The sequence below is a fragment of the Monopterus albus genome, unplaced genomic scaffold (assembly GCF_001952655.1).
Source record: "Monopterus albus unplaced genomic scaffold, M_albus_1.0 scaffold127.1, whole genome shotgun sequence".
Taxonomy (NCBI): Eukaryota; Metazoa; Chordata; class Actinopteri; order Synbranchiformes; family Synbranchidae; genus Monopterus; species Monopterus albus.
This window is the reverse complement of record NW_018128007.1, coordinates 3,388,855-3,408,239: the sequence shown is the minus strand read 5'-3', so window position 1 is coordinate 3,408,239 and position 19,385 is coordinate 3,388,855. Positions and strand designations below refer to the sequence as shown.

At 41.7% G+C, this 19,385-nt stretch overlaps 1 protein-coding gene across 1 annotated transcript in view; it reads left to right on the top strand.

Moving 5' to 3' along the window:
- The window catches only part of itga8 (integrin, alpha 8), a 40,286-nt gene that overhangs the window by 11,264 nt on the left and 9,637 nt on the right, over positions 1-19,385 (top strand). Inside the window, exons 10-23 of the mRNA XM_020612868.1 lie at positions 115-175; positions 316-370; positions 457-662; positions 3,008-3,205; positions 7,399-7,444; positions 7,542-7,649; positions 11,023-11,078; positions 11,415-11,572; positions 11,682-11,813; positions 12,543-12,610; positions 13,137-13,284; positions 13,926-14,018; positions 17,126-17,205; positions 17,680-17,760. Of these exons, the coding sequence (XP_020468524.1) occupies positions 115-175; positions 316-370; positions 457-662; positions 3,008-3,205; positions 7,399-7,444; positions 7,542-7,649; positions 11,023-11,078; positions 11,415-11,572; positions 11,682-11,813; positions 12,543-12,610; positions 13,137-13,284; positions 13,926-14,018; positions 17,126-17,205; positions 17,680-17,760 (1,490 nt within the window). The remainder of the gene's footprint in view (positions 1-114; positions 176-315; positions 371-456; positions 663-3,007; positions 3,206-7,398; positions 7,445-7,541; positions 7,650-11,022; positions 11,079-11,414; positions 11,573-11,681; positions 11,814-12,542; positions 12,611-13,136; positions 13,285-13,925; positions 14,019-17,125; positions 17,206-17,679; positions 17,761-19,385) is intronic.

The following is a 19,385-nucleotide window of genomic DNA, read 5'->3' as shown; positions in this document are numbered from 1 at the left end:
TGCCTGTTTGTCAGAATGCGCGGCCATGTTTACTCCTGGTGTGCTACAGGGACGAGGCCTGGCGCGTTATTAGTTGTGACATATTGTATCTGACAGTCTATCCCTTTGTTTTAGGTGGCAATGATCAACTCCACCAATCTAACCTTCATCCAGAACTTCACAGGGGAACAGGTCAGCGCATCAGTCTGGGCTAGACTCCTGGGCACCAAGCTTTTTATTTTTGAATTAATTAAAGTTGGAATTACAGACAAATCATATAACAGCATTTGGTTTATGGTTGAAAATACTTGTGTTTCTTCCTTGTCTGTCCTTCAGATGGCCTCTCCTCCTTTGGATATGATGTGGCTGTGGCTGACCTGAACGGAGATGGGTAACTAGAAAACCTCCCTGTCACTCCAGAAACATACATTTACTCTTCCTTATTCTGAGTATCAAAACTATGCTTTGTGTCCTCAGGACGGACGATGTGCTGGTTGGAGCACCCCTCTATATGGAGAGAGAGATGGAGAGCAAACCCAGGGAGGTGGGCAGGGTTTACTTGTACCTGCAAATGGCCCCGCTCACTTTCTCCAAACCTGTTGCACTCACCGGAACACACACTTTTGGGCGCTTCGGCACAGCGATTGCACCCCTGGGAGATGTCAACCAAGATGGATATAATGGTATGTTGAGAGTGGCAGACAAAGAGAAGTAGAGGGGAAGGAAAGAGAAACAAAAAAAATAAACCCCACAGGAAAATTGACTGGGGAAATTCATCTCAAAAAAGAGAGAAAGAAGTAGAAGGATAGGGAGATCAGGGCATTTAACAAAGTCCTATTTTGCGTCTCGGTGCATGGATCTCTTTTCTTGTTGCTTGAGAAAACTTAAAGCTCTTCAGCCAATCAGGAAGTGTGGCATTGAAAGGTTGTCTGTGTGAATTTGTTTCCTTTGGTGATGATCAGAACTAAGTCCATGCATGTGTAAGTGTGTGTGTCTGAGTTATTTTTAACTCACCAGATGTGCCCTGAGATAAAATCATCTGGGAGTTTTTGTCCTGCAGCCCAGAGTTCATTCCATTTTGATGTTTGTTTTATCCTCACAGTGATTGGACAAAAATACACAGGCACATACACACACACTATGGAACCTGAGGCCCAAATGTTGCATGAAACTAAGGCCCGTAAACCACTGGCTTAAAAATGAACGACCTGATGCACATCTGGCCCTTGTTTGACATCAATTCCACTGATTTATGTTTTATTTATTCATGAACATGTGTTAATGTGTGTCCCACCCCTTTAAACCCTTTGACCATCAGATCAATAACCGGTGGATCAATATTGAAGCTTTCTCTGGCTAGAAACATAAATCACATCAGGCTGTCTATCGGGAGAGGAGATGGAGCCTCTCTGCCGGCTGCAGTGACACACAGACTGAAGACTTGTTGAGAGTTAATCTAATAAGTACACATCTATATCTGTGCATGATTTCATTATTCAGCATTGTATTTTAGAGTCACCTTGGAAACTGATTTCTGCAGCTTCTCTGTACTAATGTCAAACTGCATTCAAGTATTCCTGTGGCAGTTTGTATGTCAAAATCACTGGCAGGTCCCTTTTCTTTCTGTAATGACAGCGAGTCTAATCTTCTTCCCATAGCAGAGACCTCATCACTTGTTTTCTAAAATTCCTTATAAAAGCAGAATCATTTCCTTTTGTCTTCATGGCTCTGTGCACTGTCAGCTGTCAAAACCTTGCAATTTAGCTAATTTAATTCATGTTGTGGCTGTTTTTGTTTTTAATTTTTATCAACAAACACTGGCTTTCTGTCACCATTGCTCGCAGTGTCAGCATGTTTTCCTATAGTTCTGGTCACAGTGAACCCAGTGGGTGTTCCATAGATTTACATCATGTGGGATGTTTTTGGGTAATGCCCCATGTGAGTGATGGTCAGATTTTTTTGAGACTTTTAAAAAAACGTTTACACAGCTCTTCAGTTATGTGCACATACCGCACCTAGACATACAGACTTGCAGGCATACATGCGCAGACACTAGCACCTATATACACTTGCATACACACATGGTTGCATTTATACTCTCTACCCCACAATCTGCTTCATGTGGAACTAGTTGTTTAGCTTCAGAGAGAGGAGGTCCAGAGACAAACAGGATGTCTAGAGGTGTTTGGACAGTTTCAGTATGAGGAATACTTTAACCATCAGTCATTGCAGGACAGTGCAGTACATGGAGGCTAAGTGATTAAAAAATAAATACTCAGATCCGTTTTTATTATAGTGAATCTGTTACTTTTTACATCAGGGCAGGTGTTTACAGTAGGCTGTTTGTTCTACAGACTGTTTCCATGTTTAGGATGTGTGTTTTGGTGCTCGGTTGTTCCACAGCTACAGTATAGGCTACTGTAAACGTCATGTGTGAAGGAATGTTTGACCTTTTGGTAAAACTAAAAGCTTATTTTCTCTCTTGTAAGAATCAGATGAGAGGACTCACACCGGTCATGTCTGTTCATTAAGTATGACGCTACCACCAGCTGCTGGTTAGCTTAGCTTAGCAGAGAGAGCAAGGTTAACTGTTTCCCCTTTCTGCATTAATCTAAACTAACCGGCTGCTAGCAGGGGCTTTATATTTATTGAACAGACATGAGAATGATAACGATCCTCTCATCTTACTTGCCAGGAAAGCCAATAAGCATATTTCCCAATGTTAAAACTTCTATTTTAAGACACAATAGCCAAGACCATTGTTCAATCAAATAGAGATGATGTGTTATTTAATGAGTTTCAGAGGTGCCCACCTTTAGAAAGCTAAAGAAGAGACAATATCAAAAGATGAGTAAAAAAAAAAAGGTTTAAAAAAAAAGAGGAAAATGGCCACGCTGACATTGTCCCCCAGTGCAGATAAAAGAAGGTCAAGCTCTTTTCCTTCTACCTGTATGTTTTCCTGCTTCTGCCTCAGAGGGGCCTTAACCCTGCTGATGTCTTAACCATGCCTCTTTGTGTCATCCCTTAGACGTGGCAGTGGGCTGTCCTTTTGGCGGAGAGGAACATGGAGGCAGAGTGTTGATCTTTAATGGTAACAGAGATGTACTTAAGCAAAGCCTGACCCTGAGTCAAGAGCTGAAGGCAGCCTGGACCCCCAGTGGCAGCTTGCCTGGATATGGATTCACTCTTAGAGGAGGCCAGGATCTGGACAGCAACCAGTATCCTGGTATATATCTACACTCAACAGATCAGTCAAGAAAGTCTTCACTGCTCAGCTCCCCATGTTATAATCTTTTTTTTCTCAGAGCTGCATTCCCTCACCTCCCCACTTTCATTCCAGCTCCTTCATTCCAGCCTTCTTCCTCTTCTCTTCATCCTTGAGCTCCACATTTCGTTGTTTCCCCTATGCACTCCTCCACTACCATCCCCATGTTCTCTCATGATGCTTTACTCCCCTTCTCTGGTAAAGTCATCAGTCAGAAGAAAAGGGTATAGATATGAGTGCCAATGAACTGCTGCCACATCCATTCTTAGGGGATTTGTAATACTCATGAAGGAGAGAAAAATAGACAGAGAAAGAAACAAGTATAATAATATATTATTTACCTGTTCAGTCTGCCAGACATTCAAGCCTTGGCCCTTATCCCTAAAACTGTGAGCAGACAAAGACGCAGTCAATCAAATTAAATCAGGAACTCTATACTTTATGTGCCACCTACTTACTTTACCAGATATCTCCCACTTTGACTTTAAAAAACATATTAGAAACCTGACTACAATTGTAAAAAAAAAAACCTAAGAAGCAAAGGACTTTATGTGAAGTTGTTTCTATCCAGGAGTTTGTAGTTCACGAGGACAAAGCATTTGAAACAAGCAGCTCTGTAAAACCACTGTTTTGCTGCCTTATTTTCTCCCTAATTTGGAGCCACTCTGCTCACAGTATTACTTTGGTTTTGTGCTTCCACAGATTAGGCTGAAAATGAGAATTTGTTTAGTTTTAGCTTTTTTTTTTTCTATAACCCCACTCCCTTTACCCCGTTTTCCTTTTCTTTTTCCTGTAATAACAGATTTTTTTCATTCCACAAACAGGATATCAAAGGAAATAGACACACATTCACATGTGTTGCTTGTGATCAATTTCACTGCCGGTCAGGAATTATATGTGTTGAGTGTGCGCCAGGCCCCAGGTCAGAACTGGACCTGGTGCAGGCGCGCTGCAAATCACAGATCTTACAGTAAATACACACAGGGGTTACAGGTCAGCTGGTGGGTGGAAGTCCTTAAGCAGGAGAAACTCATGGGTGGCAGAACTTTGAGCCAACATACACACATCATATAAACACGTACACACACACAAACACACAGCGCTCGTGTCTCCTGTCATTAGAGAGCTGGCTGACGGAAGTGAGACGCACACAGTGTGTCGTTAGCAGGGTAGTAAAGTCACACAGTTCAAAGGAGTCAGCGATGTTTGATCAGCATTATGAGAGGACTGCGCGGGTGTCTGGGAGGCCTGCTACAGCCTCCATAGGCTCCCATCAACATTAAATGTCATTAGTCTACCACAGCAACACTGAGAGAAGGGAAGGATGATGATTAGGCTTCACTTTTAGCTTTAATTGGTGTTTCCACCAAAACCTTTCCACGATTATATCATATATTTGTCTTTTTGTTTGGCAGTTCACAGTAGGAAACTAAATAACACAAGATGACAAAGAAGGCAAGACAGGAACAAAACCTAGCTACGCTCAGAAGGAAGCTTAATTAAACAGCAGACATCTTTGTTTGTGAGCGTGACACAGAACTACTACTGACTGTTTTGAATGTTGTGGCTGGAGTTAATGTTAGGGTCCGTGATGTACTGAAAGGAGGTCACATTGCCTCAGGATGCATTTGAGGATCACCCAAGGGGTCAAAGGTCAAACACAGACAATGATTTACCTGTCAATCACCCCGCCTTGCTTAGAGAGTGAGAAGTGTCAGGGTCAGTGAAGTGGATGTGTGTAGAGGTGAGTGGTCATCAGGCTGGTCCTTAGGTTGGTAAGGAGGTGTAACATTTATTTCTCCTTGTATATTCAGTGGCCTTTTTTCATTCTGGATGTGCTTTGTTTTTTTTTGAGTTTATCATAAAAAAGGGTTAGAAACTATAGGCCATATGTGTATGTTTCCCCTTGTCCTCATACATTTGTTGAAAGTTGCTTGTTCCCTCAGTCGTATCCTGAGAAATGCCTCCTCATTGTTCAACAGCCCCATCTTTGCGGTGTAGAAAATGTACTTTTCAGTATAAAAATGTAGTGTTTGTGTTTTATTGAATATATGTATTGTGGCGGTGAAGATACTGAATTTGATACTACAATCCTACGTGTGCATCCAACAATTCTGAAATCCTTTTCCACCGAGTGCCATTGACCTTTGGCACTTCATCAGTGAGGCTGGTCCCCTGCAGCTAAACAGACAGTCAGGGCAGGCAGCCAGTGACAGCTTGACAAGTCTGTCTAAACTTTGGATAGAAACTGTGTTTTCACAACTCAGTTACTAAGACTATAGCTGTGCCTAGACCTGGCATCGGTGAGTGGAGAGTGCATACTGGCGTGTCTGGACATTTATGTGTGGGTATGGTTCAGTATGCCTCTGTACACACACACACACTAACCTCAAATCAACGGTGGGAGGCAAGCTTTCCTGTGTGTAAGGAAATGGGATTGACATGAAAAGGAAAGTGGGCCGTTATTTGATTTAGCCCTCGGTGCAGCCATGTGCGCGCTCACATTCTTAACCCCAAAGGTGCTCTATCCTCAAATCCGTCTCATGTCGTACAGTGGTTTTGAGAGCAAACACAAGTGTTGGGATAAGAAGAAGAGGCACCCACTGTGTTAAACACATACAGTATAACCAAGGCAGGAGTGGAGTTAGATTTCCAGGTTACACAACTTCAACAACAGGATATATAGAGGAATTTAGACTGAAAGTGAGTAGGTCCCTCTCTGTCTCCTCTCCATTGCTGAAAACACACCTTGCTTCTGATGGCTTTCACAGCTTGCTGTTTAAAGGCCAAGTGCACAGTCCTCCCTGCCTCCTTTCTTTGGATCAGTTCCAACGTCCTCCTCCTGTGTGCGTTATACCCTTTTCTGTACCTCTCCAACTGCCCTACACAGCCCACATCTTGGGGTCCATTCTAAAGCACTACACATGCACACACACAGAGAGCCTCACACACTCACATCGTGGCAGAGCACACCCTAGGGGAGGAGGGACAGGGCTTAAATGTTTAATGTTGTGGTTTCAGGGGGACTCAGTTACTGCAGCCAAAGGCAGAAACAGATGTGCCTCTCTCAGATTCAATTAGTTCCTTTCTTCTTAAAGAGAGTAAAGACACAGCAAATGTAAAGTAAAGTCTACAAGAGTTCACTTCCACCAGCTTAGTCCAGTATTGTCTGCAGCAGGTGGCTGTAGCATTTTATCCTGATGGTTGCTTCTTGTGCTAAAACACAGGTTGATTAATCAACTTGATTGACATGAAATCAATGACAAACATGTCGATAATCAAGTTAAAACGCCAAACATTCCCAGGCTCCTGCTTTTCAAATGTGAGCATCAGTGGTGTATATCACAGTTTTGGTTTTAAACTGAATCAGTGTCAGTTTAGGGAGTGCTGCAACTGTAATGGCATTTTCACTATACGTTCACTATCTTATGGATAAATAATCATTAACTGCAGCCCAAGGTGCTTCTCACTGAGAAGCACAAGCTCTGTCTTTCCCACATCACTACTTTTTTTGTGTTGCTTTCCACAGTGGTGGATTGTACCCATTAAATGCCTCTCTTTGGTTTCACATTGTTTCAATCAGCATTCATACAAGTGCGTGTCTGTGTGTGTGCATGTGTGTGTGCAGCTTTCATTGCTATGTGTCCACTGGCCACAATCATTAAATATCAGCTCTATTTTAAACCCTGAGAGCCAATTAAAATTGTGTATTCATTACAAGATCCATGAAAAGAAAAATCACATATAAATGAGATCTTGTTGCTTCTAGCAATTAGGAGTTGCCTGTCACTATGCAGGCTGTTGGGAAATGTTGTTCTTTAGCGAGATGTGATTGGAGCAGTGGGCGGTGTGGGGCCCCCGTCACCGCACACACCTGAAGCACCACACTTAAACACATAGATACACTGCAATATAGTCTTGACATTCTGATATCACCATGCTTTTCCCTTCATTCATGACCGCTTCAGGCTAAATTTATAATCTGAACATGCCTTAACATGTGTGTTTGTGACTTCATTGTGCATGAATGTGTGTGTTAAATGTGAGAAGTATGTGTTTGGTTTCTGGAGTCCTTGAAATCAGTCCCATCTGTGGCTTTCTTCTAAGCTTTATTTCCCATCTCTCTCTCTTTCTCTCTCTCTCTCTCCTCACAGATCTGATCGTGGGGGCATTCGGTGCAGGTGAAGTGTCTGTGTACAGGTAAGATAGTGTTCTGTCTCAAAGTAGTCTTCTTTTCTTGTGTTTGTAAAACTCCTGAGTTTTCTTATCTCAGACTGTGTTATGAATGTGTGTGTAGGTCTCGAGCTGTAGTGTCTGTGGAAGCTGCAATGACCCTGACTCCCAGAATCCTGAACCCTGATGACAGACAGTGTCACCTGCCTCAGACAGACATTATGGTTACCTGGTAAGAAGAGCACACTTAAGTAATCTCTTAATCCAACTGAAATGGAAACTCATACCTATTTATGCATCTATTCTCAATCCCATTTATATTGTTTGCATTTATTGCCTTTAAGGACTTTTTCAAATCTTAATAGAATTTTCAGCCACCTCCATACAGAGATTAAAATGAACAATGATTTGCCTGCGTCAGTGTGTCAGTCCTGGATCAGCGTCTTTGTCTGTGCCATAGACCTCCACTGTTGTTCAAAAACAATTAAAAACACATCAGTGAAACACACCACTGCACTGGGTGACAGGTTTCCTAATTAGCAAACTCTAGACCCAAGTGTGAGGAGCTGGTGGAATGTAAACAAAGCTCGTGCAAGATCTCATGCATGTGCAGTTGACTCTGACTTGTGCTAACTTCAGGAAATTATGGCCACTCAGAGCCTTTGGGGCAGCTTAGTCAGGTCTGGTGTTTCCTTAGAAAAAAATTGTGTCACCCAGTGCGGTGGTGTGCTTCCCTGAAGTGTTTTTAATCATTTTTGAACAACAATAGAGATCTATCGCACGGATGAACAAGCTAATCCAGAACTGACAGCGGACAGCAATTCACTGTTGGTTTTAGTCTCTGTGTGGAGATTGCTGAAAATACCATTAATATAGGAAATGACTGGCTGTATGCTTTAACAGTGCTTTAATGCTGTGTTCTTAGCCAGGACATTTGTTTTTGAAAAACTGATTTTAATATCACTAAAAACGTCCACAAACTAAATTATGAAAAAATAATACTAATGAATGAAAATGTCAGCTGGGACTGGCTCCAGCTCCCCACAACCCTGTACAGGATAAGTGGTATAGGTAGTAAGCATGAATATTCTTCAATTCTTCATGAAACAAAAACATGAACCAACTAAGAAGTGCTGCCTTTAAAACACACCTGTCAATTAAACAAGCACTGTGTTTTCCCAATAACTATAGACTAGATCTCTTTTGTTTGTTTGTTTTCCAAAATGTTCTTCTAGCTCTTCACCACACTTCACAATTTGTTGTAATTTTTTCCAGCTGTTTGTAGCTCTGCCGCTTCCATTTGGAATTGCATTGCAGGAGAATAGCACCCCTCAATACCACACTGAAAATCAAGCTAAAAATGAGAAGCGACATCTTTGACTAGGGTAGAACTTTATTGATCCCACAGTGGGGAAATTCCAGACTAGACTTGATATGGTTACTTTTCCAGTATTAACACTCCAGATACTCAGCTGTGCTTTGGAAATTTGGAAACAAACCCTGTGTGTGTGGGTGTGTGCAGGTGAATTAAAGCAAAAGGGATCATAGTTTTAAATAAACATGAACCTAATGAGCCCCACTGCTGCACTGAACTGTAAATCTGTACAAGAAATCATACTGCATACTGGTATGCAGTAAAAAGTATATACTTTCACAGTTCACACACACACACACACACACACACACATACACTGGCAGATGGGCCAAATATTTCACCCCTGTGCTTTAGAGGTCTGCCATCAGCTAAGGTCTCTTTGTTTATGTGTGCAGTGCAGTCATTTAGCTGGACACTAAAAAAGCACACTCATATAACCTTAAAATTAAAATTTATAGGACTGTGCATTTAATTTGAAACTGCATAACTCTGTTTTGATTAGACTGTACGATAGTTCCTGTGAGCAGTAGGTTGGCTTTGAACAGGCTGGGGGTGAGTTAATCTAGTGGAACGTGTCTGAAGGCTCCTGCTACCTTTCCAGCGTTTGTTGTTGGTCCTAACTTATTGGGGCTGGAAGTCACTGTGGGACTCTTTGAACAGGAGAAGGCTGCTCAGCTAGTTGCCTTCAGAGTGTGCTTCTGGGTGTCTCTGTGTGTGTGTGTGTGTGTGTGTGTGTGTGTAGGGGTGTGTGAGTTGGCAGTGAGTGAAAAGGGAAACCAGAGCGAACTAAACTGTGGAATTCTGTCAAAATAAAAGTCAGCTTATTTATTAAATAAACAAATATATAATTTTGATAAGAGGTATGGAATGAAGGGATGAAGTTTTTTTTGGACACTGGAGAGATCCATGGTGCACAAATTTATCATTTGATTTTTTGAAAATTAATTTCCAGACAATCTTTGAAAACCCAAAAGGTCCTTTAACAACACTGACATCTGTCCAGAATCTTCAGACACCTCTGACTTTCTGGATGAAAAAAAAATATTCTGTCTGCTGCACATCTTTTTTCATTTTAAGTATTTTTAGTGGCATTGTATTACAGACAGTGGAGTTCCACCTCTTTTCCCATTTCAAAATAAAGACAGTTACCAGAATTTACATTTCTTTTTGGTCAATTCAATCACTTCTTTCCAATATTTATATTCTGATCCAAATTAATATGTTCATATTTTGCAAAAGAAGCAAGAACGTTTCTCATTTCTGGGTTTAAACAAGGAGAACAAGGGACAGTGTCTTGATGACCAGTCTATTAAATTTAATGTTCTCACTCATTAAGTAACCCAGGGTTGTGGGAAGCAGGATTTATGTGTACATTTTTACAGGGAGGGCCGGGTAGTGGTGGAGCACTGATGCATTTTGGGTGAAATTACATACAGTAATGACTAACCAAGAGCGAGAGCTGTTGTCAGTAAAATGGGGATCAGTTCTGCACTGCACGCACTTCATTTTGACATGCAGTGTTTATTAGAGTCACACTTGAGCATACTCGCACCCAAATGCATAACACACACACACACACACACACACACACATGCTCGCATGCAATGCATATAAAAACACACACGAAACCACCTGCATAGGTCAAAAGAACTTAAGGGCAATTTGTAAAATAAAAACCTGTATTTAATGACACACAAATAAACACACATTTAGAACAAAGCCAGGCAGGAAAACTCATCATTATTGTGTCATTCAGGGTCCTATGTAATTATCAACAAACACACAAGCATCTGTGCTCTGGTTATTAAGGTTTATGACATGAAACCAAAGAAACAACACTTACATGAAGTCGTTTACCTTATGCCATATATTGCTGAGTCGTCAGTGTAGAAGCAGGGGCGTAATCATTTGTAAGCTTCCTCCAATTAGTGGACACTAACAGCTCAGAGCTCCCTGTGTGGGAGTCACTTTCCTGTTCCTGATTAAAAAGGTGATAACACACATGCACACACACCTACGCACATAAATAGAGGAAATGCAGAAATGTTTTCCCAGTCTCCCATGTCTGTGGGTTAAATAGAGGTTGTTCCCACCGGCCCCTGGAGTATAGGAAGAAGGAGATGCCTTGCTTAGGGGCAGTTTAGTTATTGTGCATACAAATATGAAGAAGTGCTAATAATCATCACAATGTGTGCTCCCTCTTCTTTTCTGTTTCTCTATCTTCATCCAGTTTGAAGGTTGATGTGTGTGCAGCAGTGAGCGGTGTTGGGATCCCCAGCTCTGTAGGTAAGCAGCTGTGTACAGGAGGATGGACTGAGAGAGAGGGAAATGGGTGGGACAGTAGTTAGATGAGATTGTCATTAGAGTTTCCGGCTGGAAAACTGCATCAGGGTGGAAAACTGAGGCACAAGGAATGACATCAGCAGAGTCAGACAGTGGAGCTGTGAAGTATTGTTTCCTCTGTCTGGTGATGCTTACACCTACAAATGACTCCTTACTTTGTAACTAATGGAAGGTCACATTCAATCATGCAGGCACATTCACACATTTAAGGCATGTCTGGTTGACTCTCATTGTTTCTCACTTCACAACTCGACCTCTCTGTCATTACCTTCTGACCAGACCTGAGAGCGGAGCTGCAGCTGGACTGGCTAAAAGGCACCAGGGGCGGAGTTAAGAGAGTGCTCTTCCTGGACACCCAGCAGCCTCACCACACAGGGCTGCTAACACTGGGTCACAGTCGCCCACGTGCATGTCTGAGCTACACCATTTACCTGAGAGTGAGCAAAAAATGCATACACATGCTTTACATAATGTTGTGTATATGTTGCTAGATAAACCACACGAGGTTAACTAACTGGATATTTCTTTCCTCTTTGTCACTCTCAGGAGGAGGATGAGTTCAGGGACAAACTGACCCCCATCTCACTGGCTCTGAACTACAGTTTGGCTCCCCCTCCCCCCGGCCAATACCTCCCGCCTGTCCTCAACCACTACAGCAGCACCTTTCTGCAAGAGCATGTGAGTCAGTAAGCTCAACGCTGACAAATTTCAAACATCAAATCCAGTCTGGTCTAAAGCTATATTTCATTTCACCCACTTTCTTCGATAGAAAAGCGATACCTGGATACGAAAAGGCTTTCTCACAAATAAAACAAAGTTACTTATTAGTTAGGATCAATCTAATCTTCTCTTTTCTCAGCACAGGGAAGATGAAACTCAGTCTTTTTTATCACACCTAAACGTAACAGATTAAAGAGTTAAAATCTAGGATTCATCACAAAATCAGGAATGTGTAGAGAATGTGTGGAATGCAGAAGATTGAAAAGTGAAGAAGGGGTCTGCTGCACACCACACATGTTGAAAGGTTTCCAAATCTTCCACGTACTGAAAGTGTTAAACACCAAGACGTTACATGTTTTTCCAGTTTCTTCATCTTTTGTTTCCACCACTGATCTTGTGTTCATGCACACCCATGGACGACACAAGGTCATATTGCCTCGATAAAGAAGTCTTACCTAAGTCTTACCTAAGTCTTACCTAAATTATTTGGGGCTTTAGGAGCATTCTGTTGCTCAAGACCTGGAGAGCAGAAATCTAGTCTGTGTGTGTATGTGTCTGTATGCACAGTATACAACACCTGAATCCTGGTGTGTCTCTGTCTTGTTTGTTTGTTTGTTTGTTTCTGTTTTTGGGTTCATCCAGTTTATCTCATGACAATCCCCACCTCTGTGCCCCTCTTCCTTTCAGGCCTATATTCTCCTGGACTGTGGTGATGACAATATCTGTGTCCCAGACCTCCAGCTTTCTGCCCACATGTAAGACTGACACAGCCATGCTCTCTGACCTCAACCTGTAAACACGCAACACTTCACACAACTAAATACAGACACACATCCACACACAGCTAAACCCAAGAACACATCTGTTATTCCTCACACAATGAGCAAAGTTTACACTGAAGTTGCTCACATTATATATCCATTTACCATGTTGAACATGAGTGAGAGGGAGAGGGTGTTTGTGTGCATATGTGCATGTGAATTAGCCTGCTCTCGATAATGATTCCCGCTCTACAATGTCTCCATAGCAGCGTTATACAAACACACTGTCACCTTCTGCACACAGGCTCACATCCAGACGTTGTTGAGGTTAGCTTTGGGATCAGTGGTATATTACATTCATTGTAGCTGAGTGGATCACAAGTCCAATGAACTATAAAACTATAAAACAAAGTAGGAGTTCTTATATGAAACTGCAGCGAAGTTTGTCCTGAAATTATTTATGAAATTATGTATTTTCTTTGTACACATTCTCTCTTTTAAATAAAACACACCCATACAGGGACCGCTCAGAGCTTGTGATTGGAGATGACAATCTGGTCACGTTGACTATCACTGCGGTGAACCGAGGAGAGGGAGCCTACGAGACAGAGCTCCACACACTGATACCACCAGGGGCTGACTACATAGGGGTGAAGCGCAGGGTGGAGGTTAATACACACACTTACACTACACATTCTGCACATACATTTGTCTGAAATGAATTGTTCTGGTTTGATGCTGAGGGCCAGTAGTGTAGAAAATAGACATAGAGGATTGAATCTACTGTCTCATCTCAACTGAAGCATGTTCAAGAGGAGGTGAGCTATTTGAGACAGCAGTTACAGTATGACAACACATCCTGTTGTGTCTTTGTGGCATGTGTTTGTTTGACTTGATTACAGCAAGGAGATCAGTGGGGGTATGTTTTACTGGCAACTGCCCAGCGACCCTTATTATGATTTACAAGCTGCATTAGTGACCATGGAAATGGATAGGGTCAGCTGCCGTGTGTGTGTGTGTGTGTGTGTGTGTCAGCATGCGTGTGTGCACTAATGAGTGTGTAATGGGGCTTTTTGATTGATGAGGTTGTTACAGTCCTAGCATTCATCACTCTTCCTCTCTTGCCTCCCTTTCCCCTCACTCTTTCTGTTTTTTACTCCCTTGCTCACTTCCCATTTTAGTGGTGTTGTACTTCCCTCCCTCTGTCTTTTCTTTCCCCTCTTGACTCTCACCGCTCTATTTGTCACTTTTTCTTATCATCCCATTCACTGGTGTTCTTTCTCTCCCCTCCTCTCTTTTCCTCCTGCAGTCCTTGTCTCAGCCAAACTGTGAGTACAAGATGGTCAATGAGTCTAGGATGGTGCTGTGTGACCTGGGGAACCCGATGGTAGCTGGGACAGAGGTGAGTTTTTACATACAAGAGCAACATCCCACACACACTTTTCAATTTCAAACACCTATGTTAAGAAGCTGCAACTGTTACTCCTCAGGTTTAATTCACACTGATTGATGCTTTCCACTGATTACTGATCATCACCTTGACCCTCATTCCACACACTCTGGCTCCCATAAATATACTTAACACTCAATTTGTGTGTGTATTTCTGTAAGTGTGGTGTGTTATAATTATCCATTTAGCTCTTGGATGGTTGGCACATGCAGGAAGCCAAAGCTTTGTAAAGAGTGAACCATTACTATATGAAATTCTTCCACAAAGCATGTCACATGCACTTTGCAGTGTGTTTGTGATAAAGTGCGTATATTACTATGAATGCAGGGTTTTGCTAAACGTGTCAAGGACGGGCTTCTGAGCTCTGGAGGTGACATAAGGCATTCTGATAAATCAATTATGTGGTCATGTTTCACCGCTGGGGGAGGAGAGCGCAACAAGGCATTGGGAAGTGACAAGCCGTGTGTGTGTGTGTGCGTGTGTGCACTCATGCTCCCCTGCTAGCCATCCAGATGTTTCCCATATTTAACTCTCCCGTTGCCCCACTGAACATTCAGGAATCCATAAGCTTATGCAGAACATACCTCCATATATACCTTACTCACTCATTCCTTGTGCTACACGTCACAGCTGTAGCGCCTCACTGAACAGGGGGATCGGTGTAGGAGGTACATGCCAGAATGAAAGCTGATTTTGGCTTCAGTATTTGTGCCTATCACTTGTCTTTCCTCTTGGTCTTCAGTTCAGTGAAAGATGCTGATTACAAATGTCTTTACATAAACAAGGACAATAGTCTGATTCCTGTCAGGTCATATGAATCCAAATATTTTTGGCATTGAAATACTGGCATTTAAATTACATTTCTGGTTTGGACTCATAACCCTCAACATCATTGATTTTTCCCAGTGCCCTTGAACCTTTTGGCAATGTACATTTAATTCCTCTCTTTTTGTAATGATATTTATAACATTAATATTTTCATCTATCTATTTTAGTAGAACACTATTTTGGGGATATGATAGTCTTATGTTCTGTAAAATTATGTAAAATATCATTTAAAACCACAGCAAAGAAGACAATTTGTTACAGATTTAGCTTTACCATAACATAACAACATAACAGTGAAACATGCTTTACTGAATTTCACATCAAATGATGATTCTGTATCTGTTCAGTAATACTGGATGAAAATTCTTATTTACATTGTGACATTAAATGTTCTCATATCACCAGACCTAGATTTAGGCCTACGTAACTGGCACTGTTGCCAAAACGGGCAATTATGTCATAATGGTAAATGCAAAACATAGTGTAACAGCAGCACAAACAGAACATGGATCGGGCTACACATTTCTATCTGAATCTGACCTGTGCCTGAGAATGTGGCATCCAAACCCAACCCAACGATCTTATAGTATATAATGTCTGAACCCGACCTGAGTCTGATGCCGTTGAGTTTCTACAGTGCTTTTTCTCTTATCATTAAATGAAGCAGACATTTGAATGCGCCATCCATCTAAAGTTTGACCTATGTGTCTGAAAACGACCCAGACCCAAACACAATTTCTAAATTTCTGTCCAAACCTGGCTCAAACCCTCAGATAACTAGGGGTCCTGTCAGGCTCGGCTTGGGTATCCATATTCTAAGCACAAGTAGAGGACAGTCATAAAGTAAGTGAACTGACAGAGTAGTGTTCACTATGCAGCGGTATCTACCTAAACTTAGATAACTTTAGCTGCCATTAACCAACATAAGCTACTGGTCATTCCCTTTTTTTTATTTGCAAGAGGAAGAATGCTCTATCTCTTTGATCAAGTTACATGCTCTTGCTTTAAGCATACCCCATCTAAAATGGTTTCAGTGTCAAACGCCCCTGTAGGCTTGAAAAGTGACAACCAAAAGTCACTTTACTTGAAGCTCACCCACAATAGTCAAATAAATCTTTATTTGTTCCAGTGGATTCCAATAGTGGCAACTCTGACAGTAAAGCTTTAGAAAATTCTCAAAGCTCTACTTCAGTGATGCTTCCACATAAACCACATCTCTCAGTATTGTTCCAAACAATCACTCTTTTGCCCAAATGTGGCTAAATACGCTGCTTGTGGCAAAGCTTTGTAGCTTCCAGGAGGGCAACAGCCAAACACAGACGCAATGTATCCAACCATACTGTGGCAAAAAGATCTGAATACACTGAGCACACAGATGGATGACAGAGAAACCGACAACAGTGCACGAGTGCTCTGAGAAAGTTTCTGTGACTCACTGATGAATTTTCTCCACTGGGAAAATGTTCAGTTGTAACTGACATAAATTCAAGCTGACGAAGGACAAAATTGCAAGGTTTTAACAGTGACCCTTAAAGCCAGGGGGTGAGGGTTGAGGTCAAGAGAGACTCTTGACCTCTTTGTTTGCTGCCTCTGCAGACTCCTCTTTTCATGCTGTCCTGCTCCGTTCCCTGTGAGGGAGCATCAGAGCTGATAGTGATGTCTGTTCTCTGAACAGCTCGTGTGCATTTGGTGTCTGTCTGATCTTTCCTGCCTGGCTCTGTAATGTGTCCAGTAAAGATGGCCTGTGTTTGTAGTCCTGCACTTCATCCCTCACCCCCCTCCAGGCCTGCCTCTTGAAGTGTTCCTGCAAGCCTGCATGCTGTCATAGCCCTCTCTGGACCATGTGTTTGACCTGTTGTTCAGCAGAGCTCACACACACATGTACACACAGAGTTGTCACACAGTTAATGATGAATCAACCCCTCCACATGCTTTGAGTTAGCGTGGAGGACGGGGGATTTAAACTGGGGAGAGACAAGAAACTTTACTGGAGCTTTTAAGAGTCTGTAGTCTGGATTTTCTCAGATTTTAGATTTTTTTTTGCACATGCACAAACCGTCTGCCTATGTAATAACAGAAGAGGATCTAGTTAGCAGGGGTTTACTGTGGCCTTTTATGTACAGATACATCTTATTTCTATCCTCTCTGTCATTTCTCGTTAACTGTCCTCCTTTTTCCCCTTCCACATGTTTTTTAATACATTCTCTTTTTTTCTCCATACTCCTGCCTAGTTGTCTGTCGGTTTGAGGTTTTCTGTCCAAAGGCTGGAAGATGCCGGACCAAAAATCAGCTTTGAGCTGCAAATCCACAGGTGACACAGCCACCGACACTCACTCAAACACACACACACACACACACACACACACACAAAGAGCTGTTTGTCTTTCTTCTGAGCCATGTAAACAGGTTCTGTGTCTGTCCTGAGCCTGTCACTGTCTGTGGTCTGATGAAACTAACCACAGAGACAGAAGAAGGCAAGATGGCTCAAAGGAACTCTGGAGATGAGAGGCGCTCTACACAACATGTCCACTGTTTGCTCTGTCATACTGATTCCAGTACATCACTAGACGGAGACGGTTAAATGCAGGCCAAGCCCAATGCCAGAGGAGTTCTTCTTGGAGGCAGCTGAACATAAAAATACAACTTTATTAGGAACTTTCCTAAGCCTTTGGTTTCACTCACATTGTATCACAGCCTCCTGTGAATTGTTTGCAAATAGAGTTTAAAGCATAGTCAATGTGGTGTTAGTGCCTTAGATTTGATTTAATTGTGAATCTCTCCACAGCTCCAACAAGGATAACTCCAAAAGCAACCCAGTCAGTTTGAGTCTGTCCATTGTTGCCAAAGCTCAGCTTGATTTACGTGGGTAAGTCAAACATTTTTGAAGTGAGAAGACAGTGTCTTTGCCACGGGACAGTGACAAAAGATTTTCTTGTTGTCTGCTTCTTAAAGACACAATTGATCTGGTTTCAATCTAAATATCTTGGTGTTTGCAGGATAATACTGACCCTTTTGTAATGTTTAAATTTGTGGAGCCTGTTTATATACAGATGGAAAACAGCATGAAAGCACATTTCTAGAAATAAATTTGAACTAATTATGTGCACATTGGATACTTGTGAGCCTTTGACATGTTCACAGATGCACATATGCTTGCTGATACATACACAAACACACGCACACTTCAAAGCTCGGAGCCTTGCATGACGTTGTTCGGGTGTGGTCAGTAGCGCACACAAACAGAGGGGGATCTGGGATTGGACACACGAGTTTGTTTAGGTACTGGCAACAGTCCAACCTCAACTGCATCCATCTAGCATTTTAAATTCTACTGTATATATATGACAAATCTTAATATTAACCAAGTAAGACAAAGTAGGTGGGGTGGTCACATGGTGTGCTTCTGTGCTAAACTATTTCAATTGCATCCCCTTTTAACTTCTAAACATTACGCCACCAGTCCAGAGCACAAACAGTTTTGTCCACGTACAGTAGATCAGATTACCTTGATATTTTCATTATGGTGTCATCAAAGGGAGAGAGTCATCTTTGCATCAGTTACATTTCCAGCTCAGGAAAATGTCCAGATTGTCATTTTGAGCCTTATTTGCAGTGCTGACAGCATTTCTAGTTTGGAATTATATATGGAAAGTATAGAGAGAATGTGAAGCTGATACGCTGCTGTGTTAAATTTTGGGTAAATGCACCATGTTTGGAGCATCATGCTCATTATCCATCATATACATTACATACTTCTAGAAATGTATTTAAAAACAATTAATACTGCCCCATAGAGCTACATACAGCAGCGGATGCTTCAACCAAGTCCAAATGTTCAGTTTGAGCACAAACAGGAGAAAAATTGATTCATCTGCAAGGTTTGTGTTATCTGCTGGCAGCTGCTATCTAGCGATAGCTCCTGAATTGAAAGCTTAGATCACTGTGCAGAGCCATTTTTCAGTCTGTTGCTCTAGTAGACTGGACCTCTAGGTCCACTCCAAGTTAGCTGCAGTCAGTAAGGTTATCCATTCTGAATTACCACAGTCAGTACAGTGAGAGCTCAACGATTTAAGCAACTTTTTAGTGAAACAAAACAAGAATGTATACAGATAAATATAGTGTGTACTTCTGAAAATGGTGCCCCCATACCAACATTTGATTTGATTTATTCTTTCAAGCATGTAAAGACAGTTGATATGTCAACACACATAATTTTACACATATCCAACAAATGCTAATCCAATATCAATTTGCTTATACCTAGTACATGCTTGAATGGAGTAGGAAGAAGTCAGACTTATCCAGTCCTACCCCATGACATCATCTTACATCATTGGTTTGCAAGCAGTATCTCTACATAAATAATTATCTTCTACACCACACAAGTAATATACTAAAAAAATTTAACAGAGTGTTAACATTCTTACATAATTACATTCTTAAATAATTATCTTCTACACCACACAAGTAATATACTAAAGAATTATTACA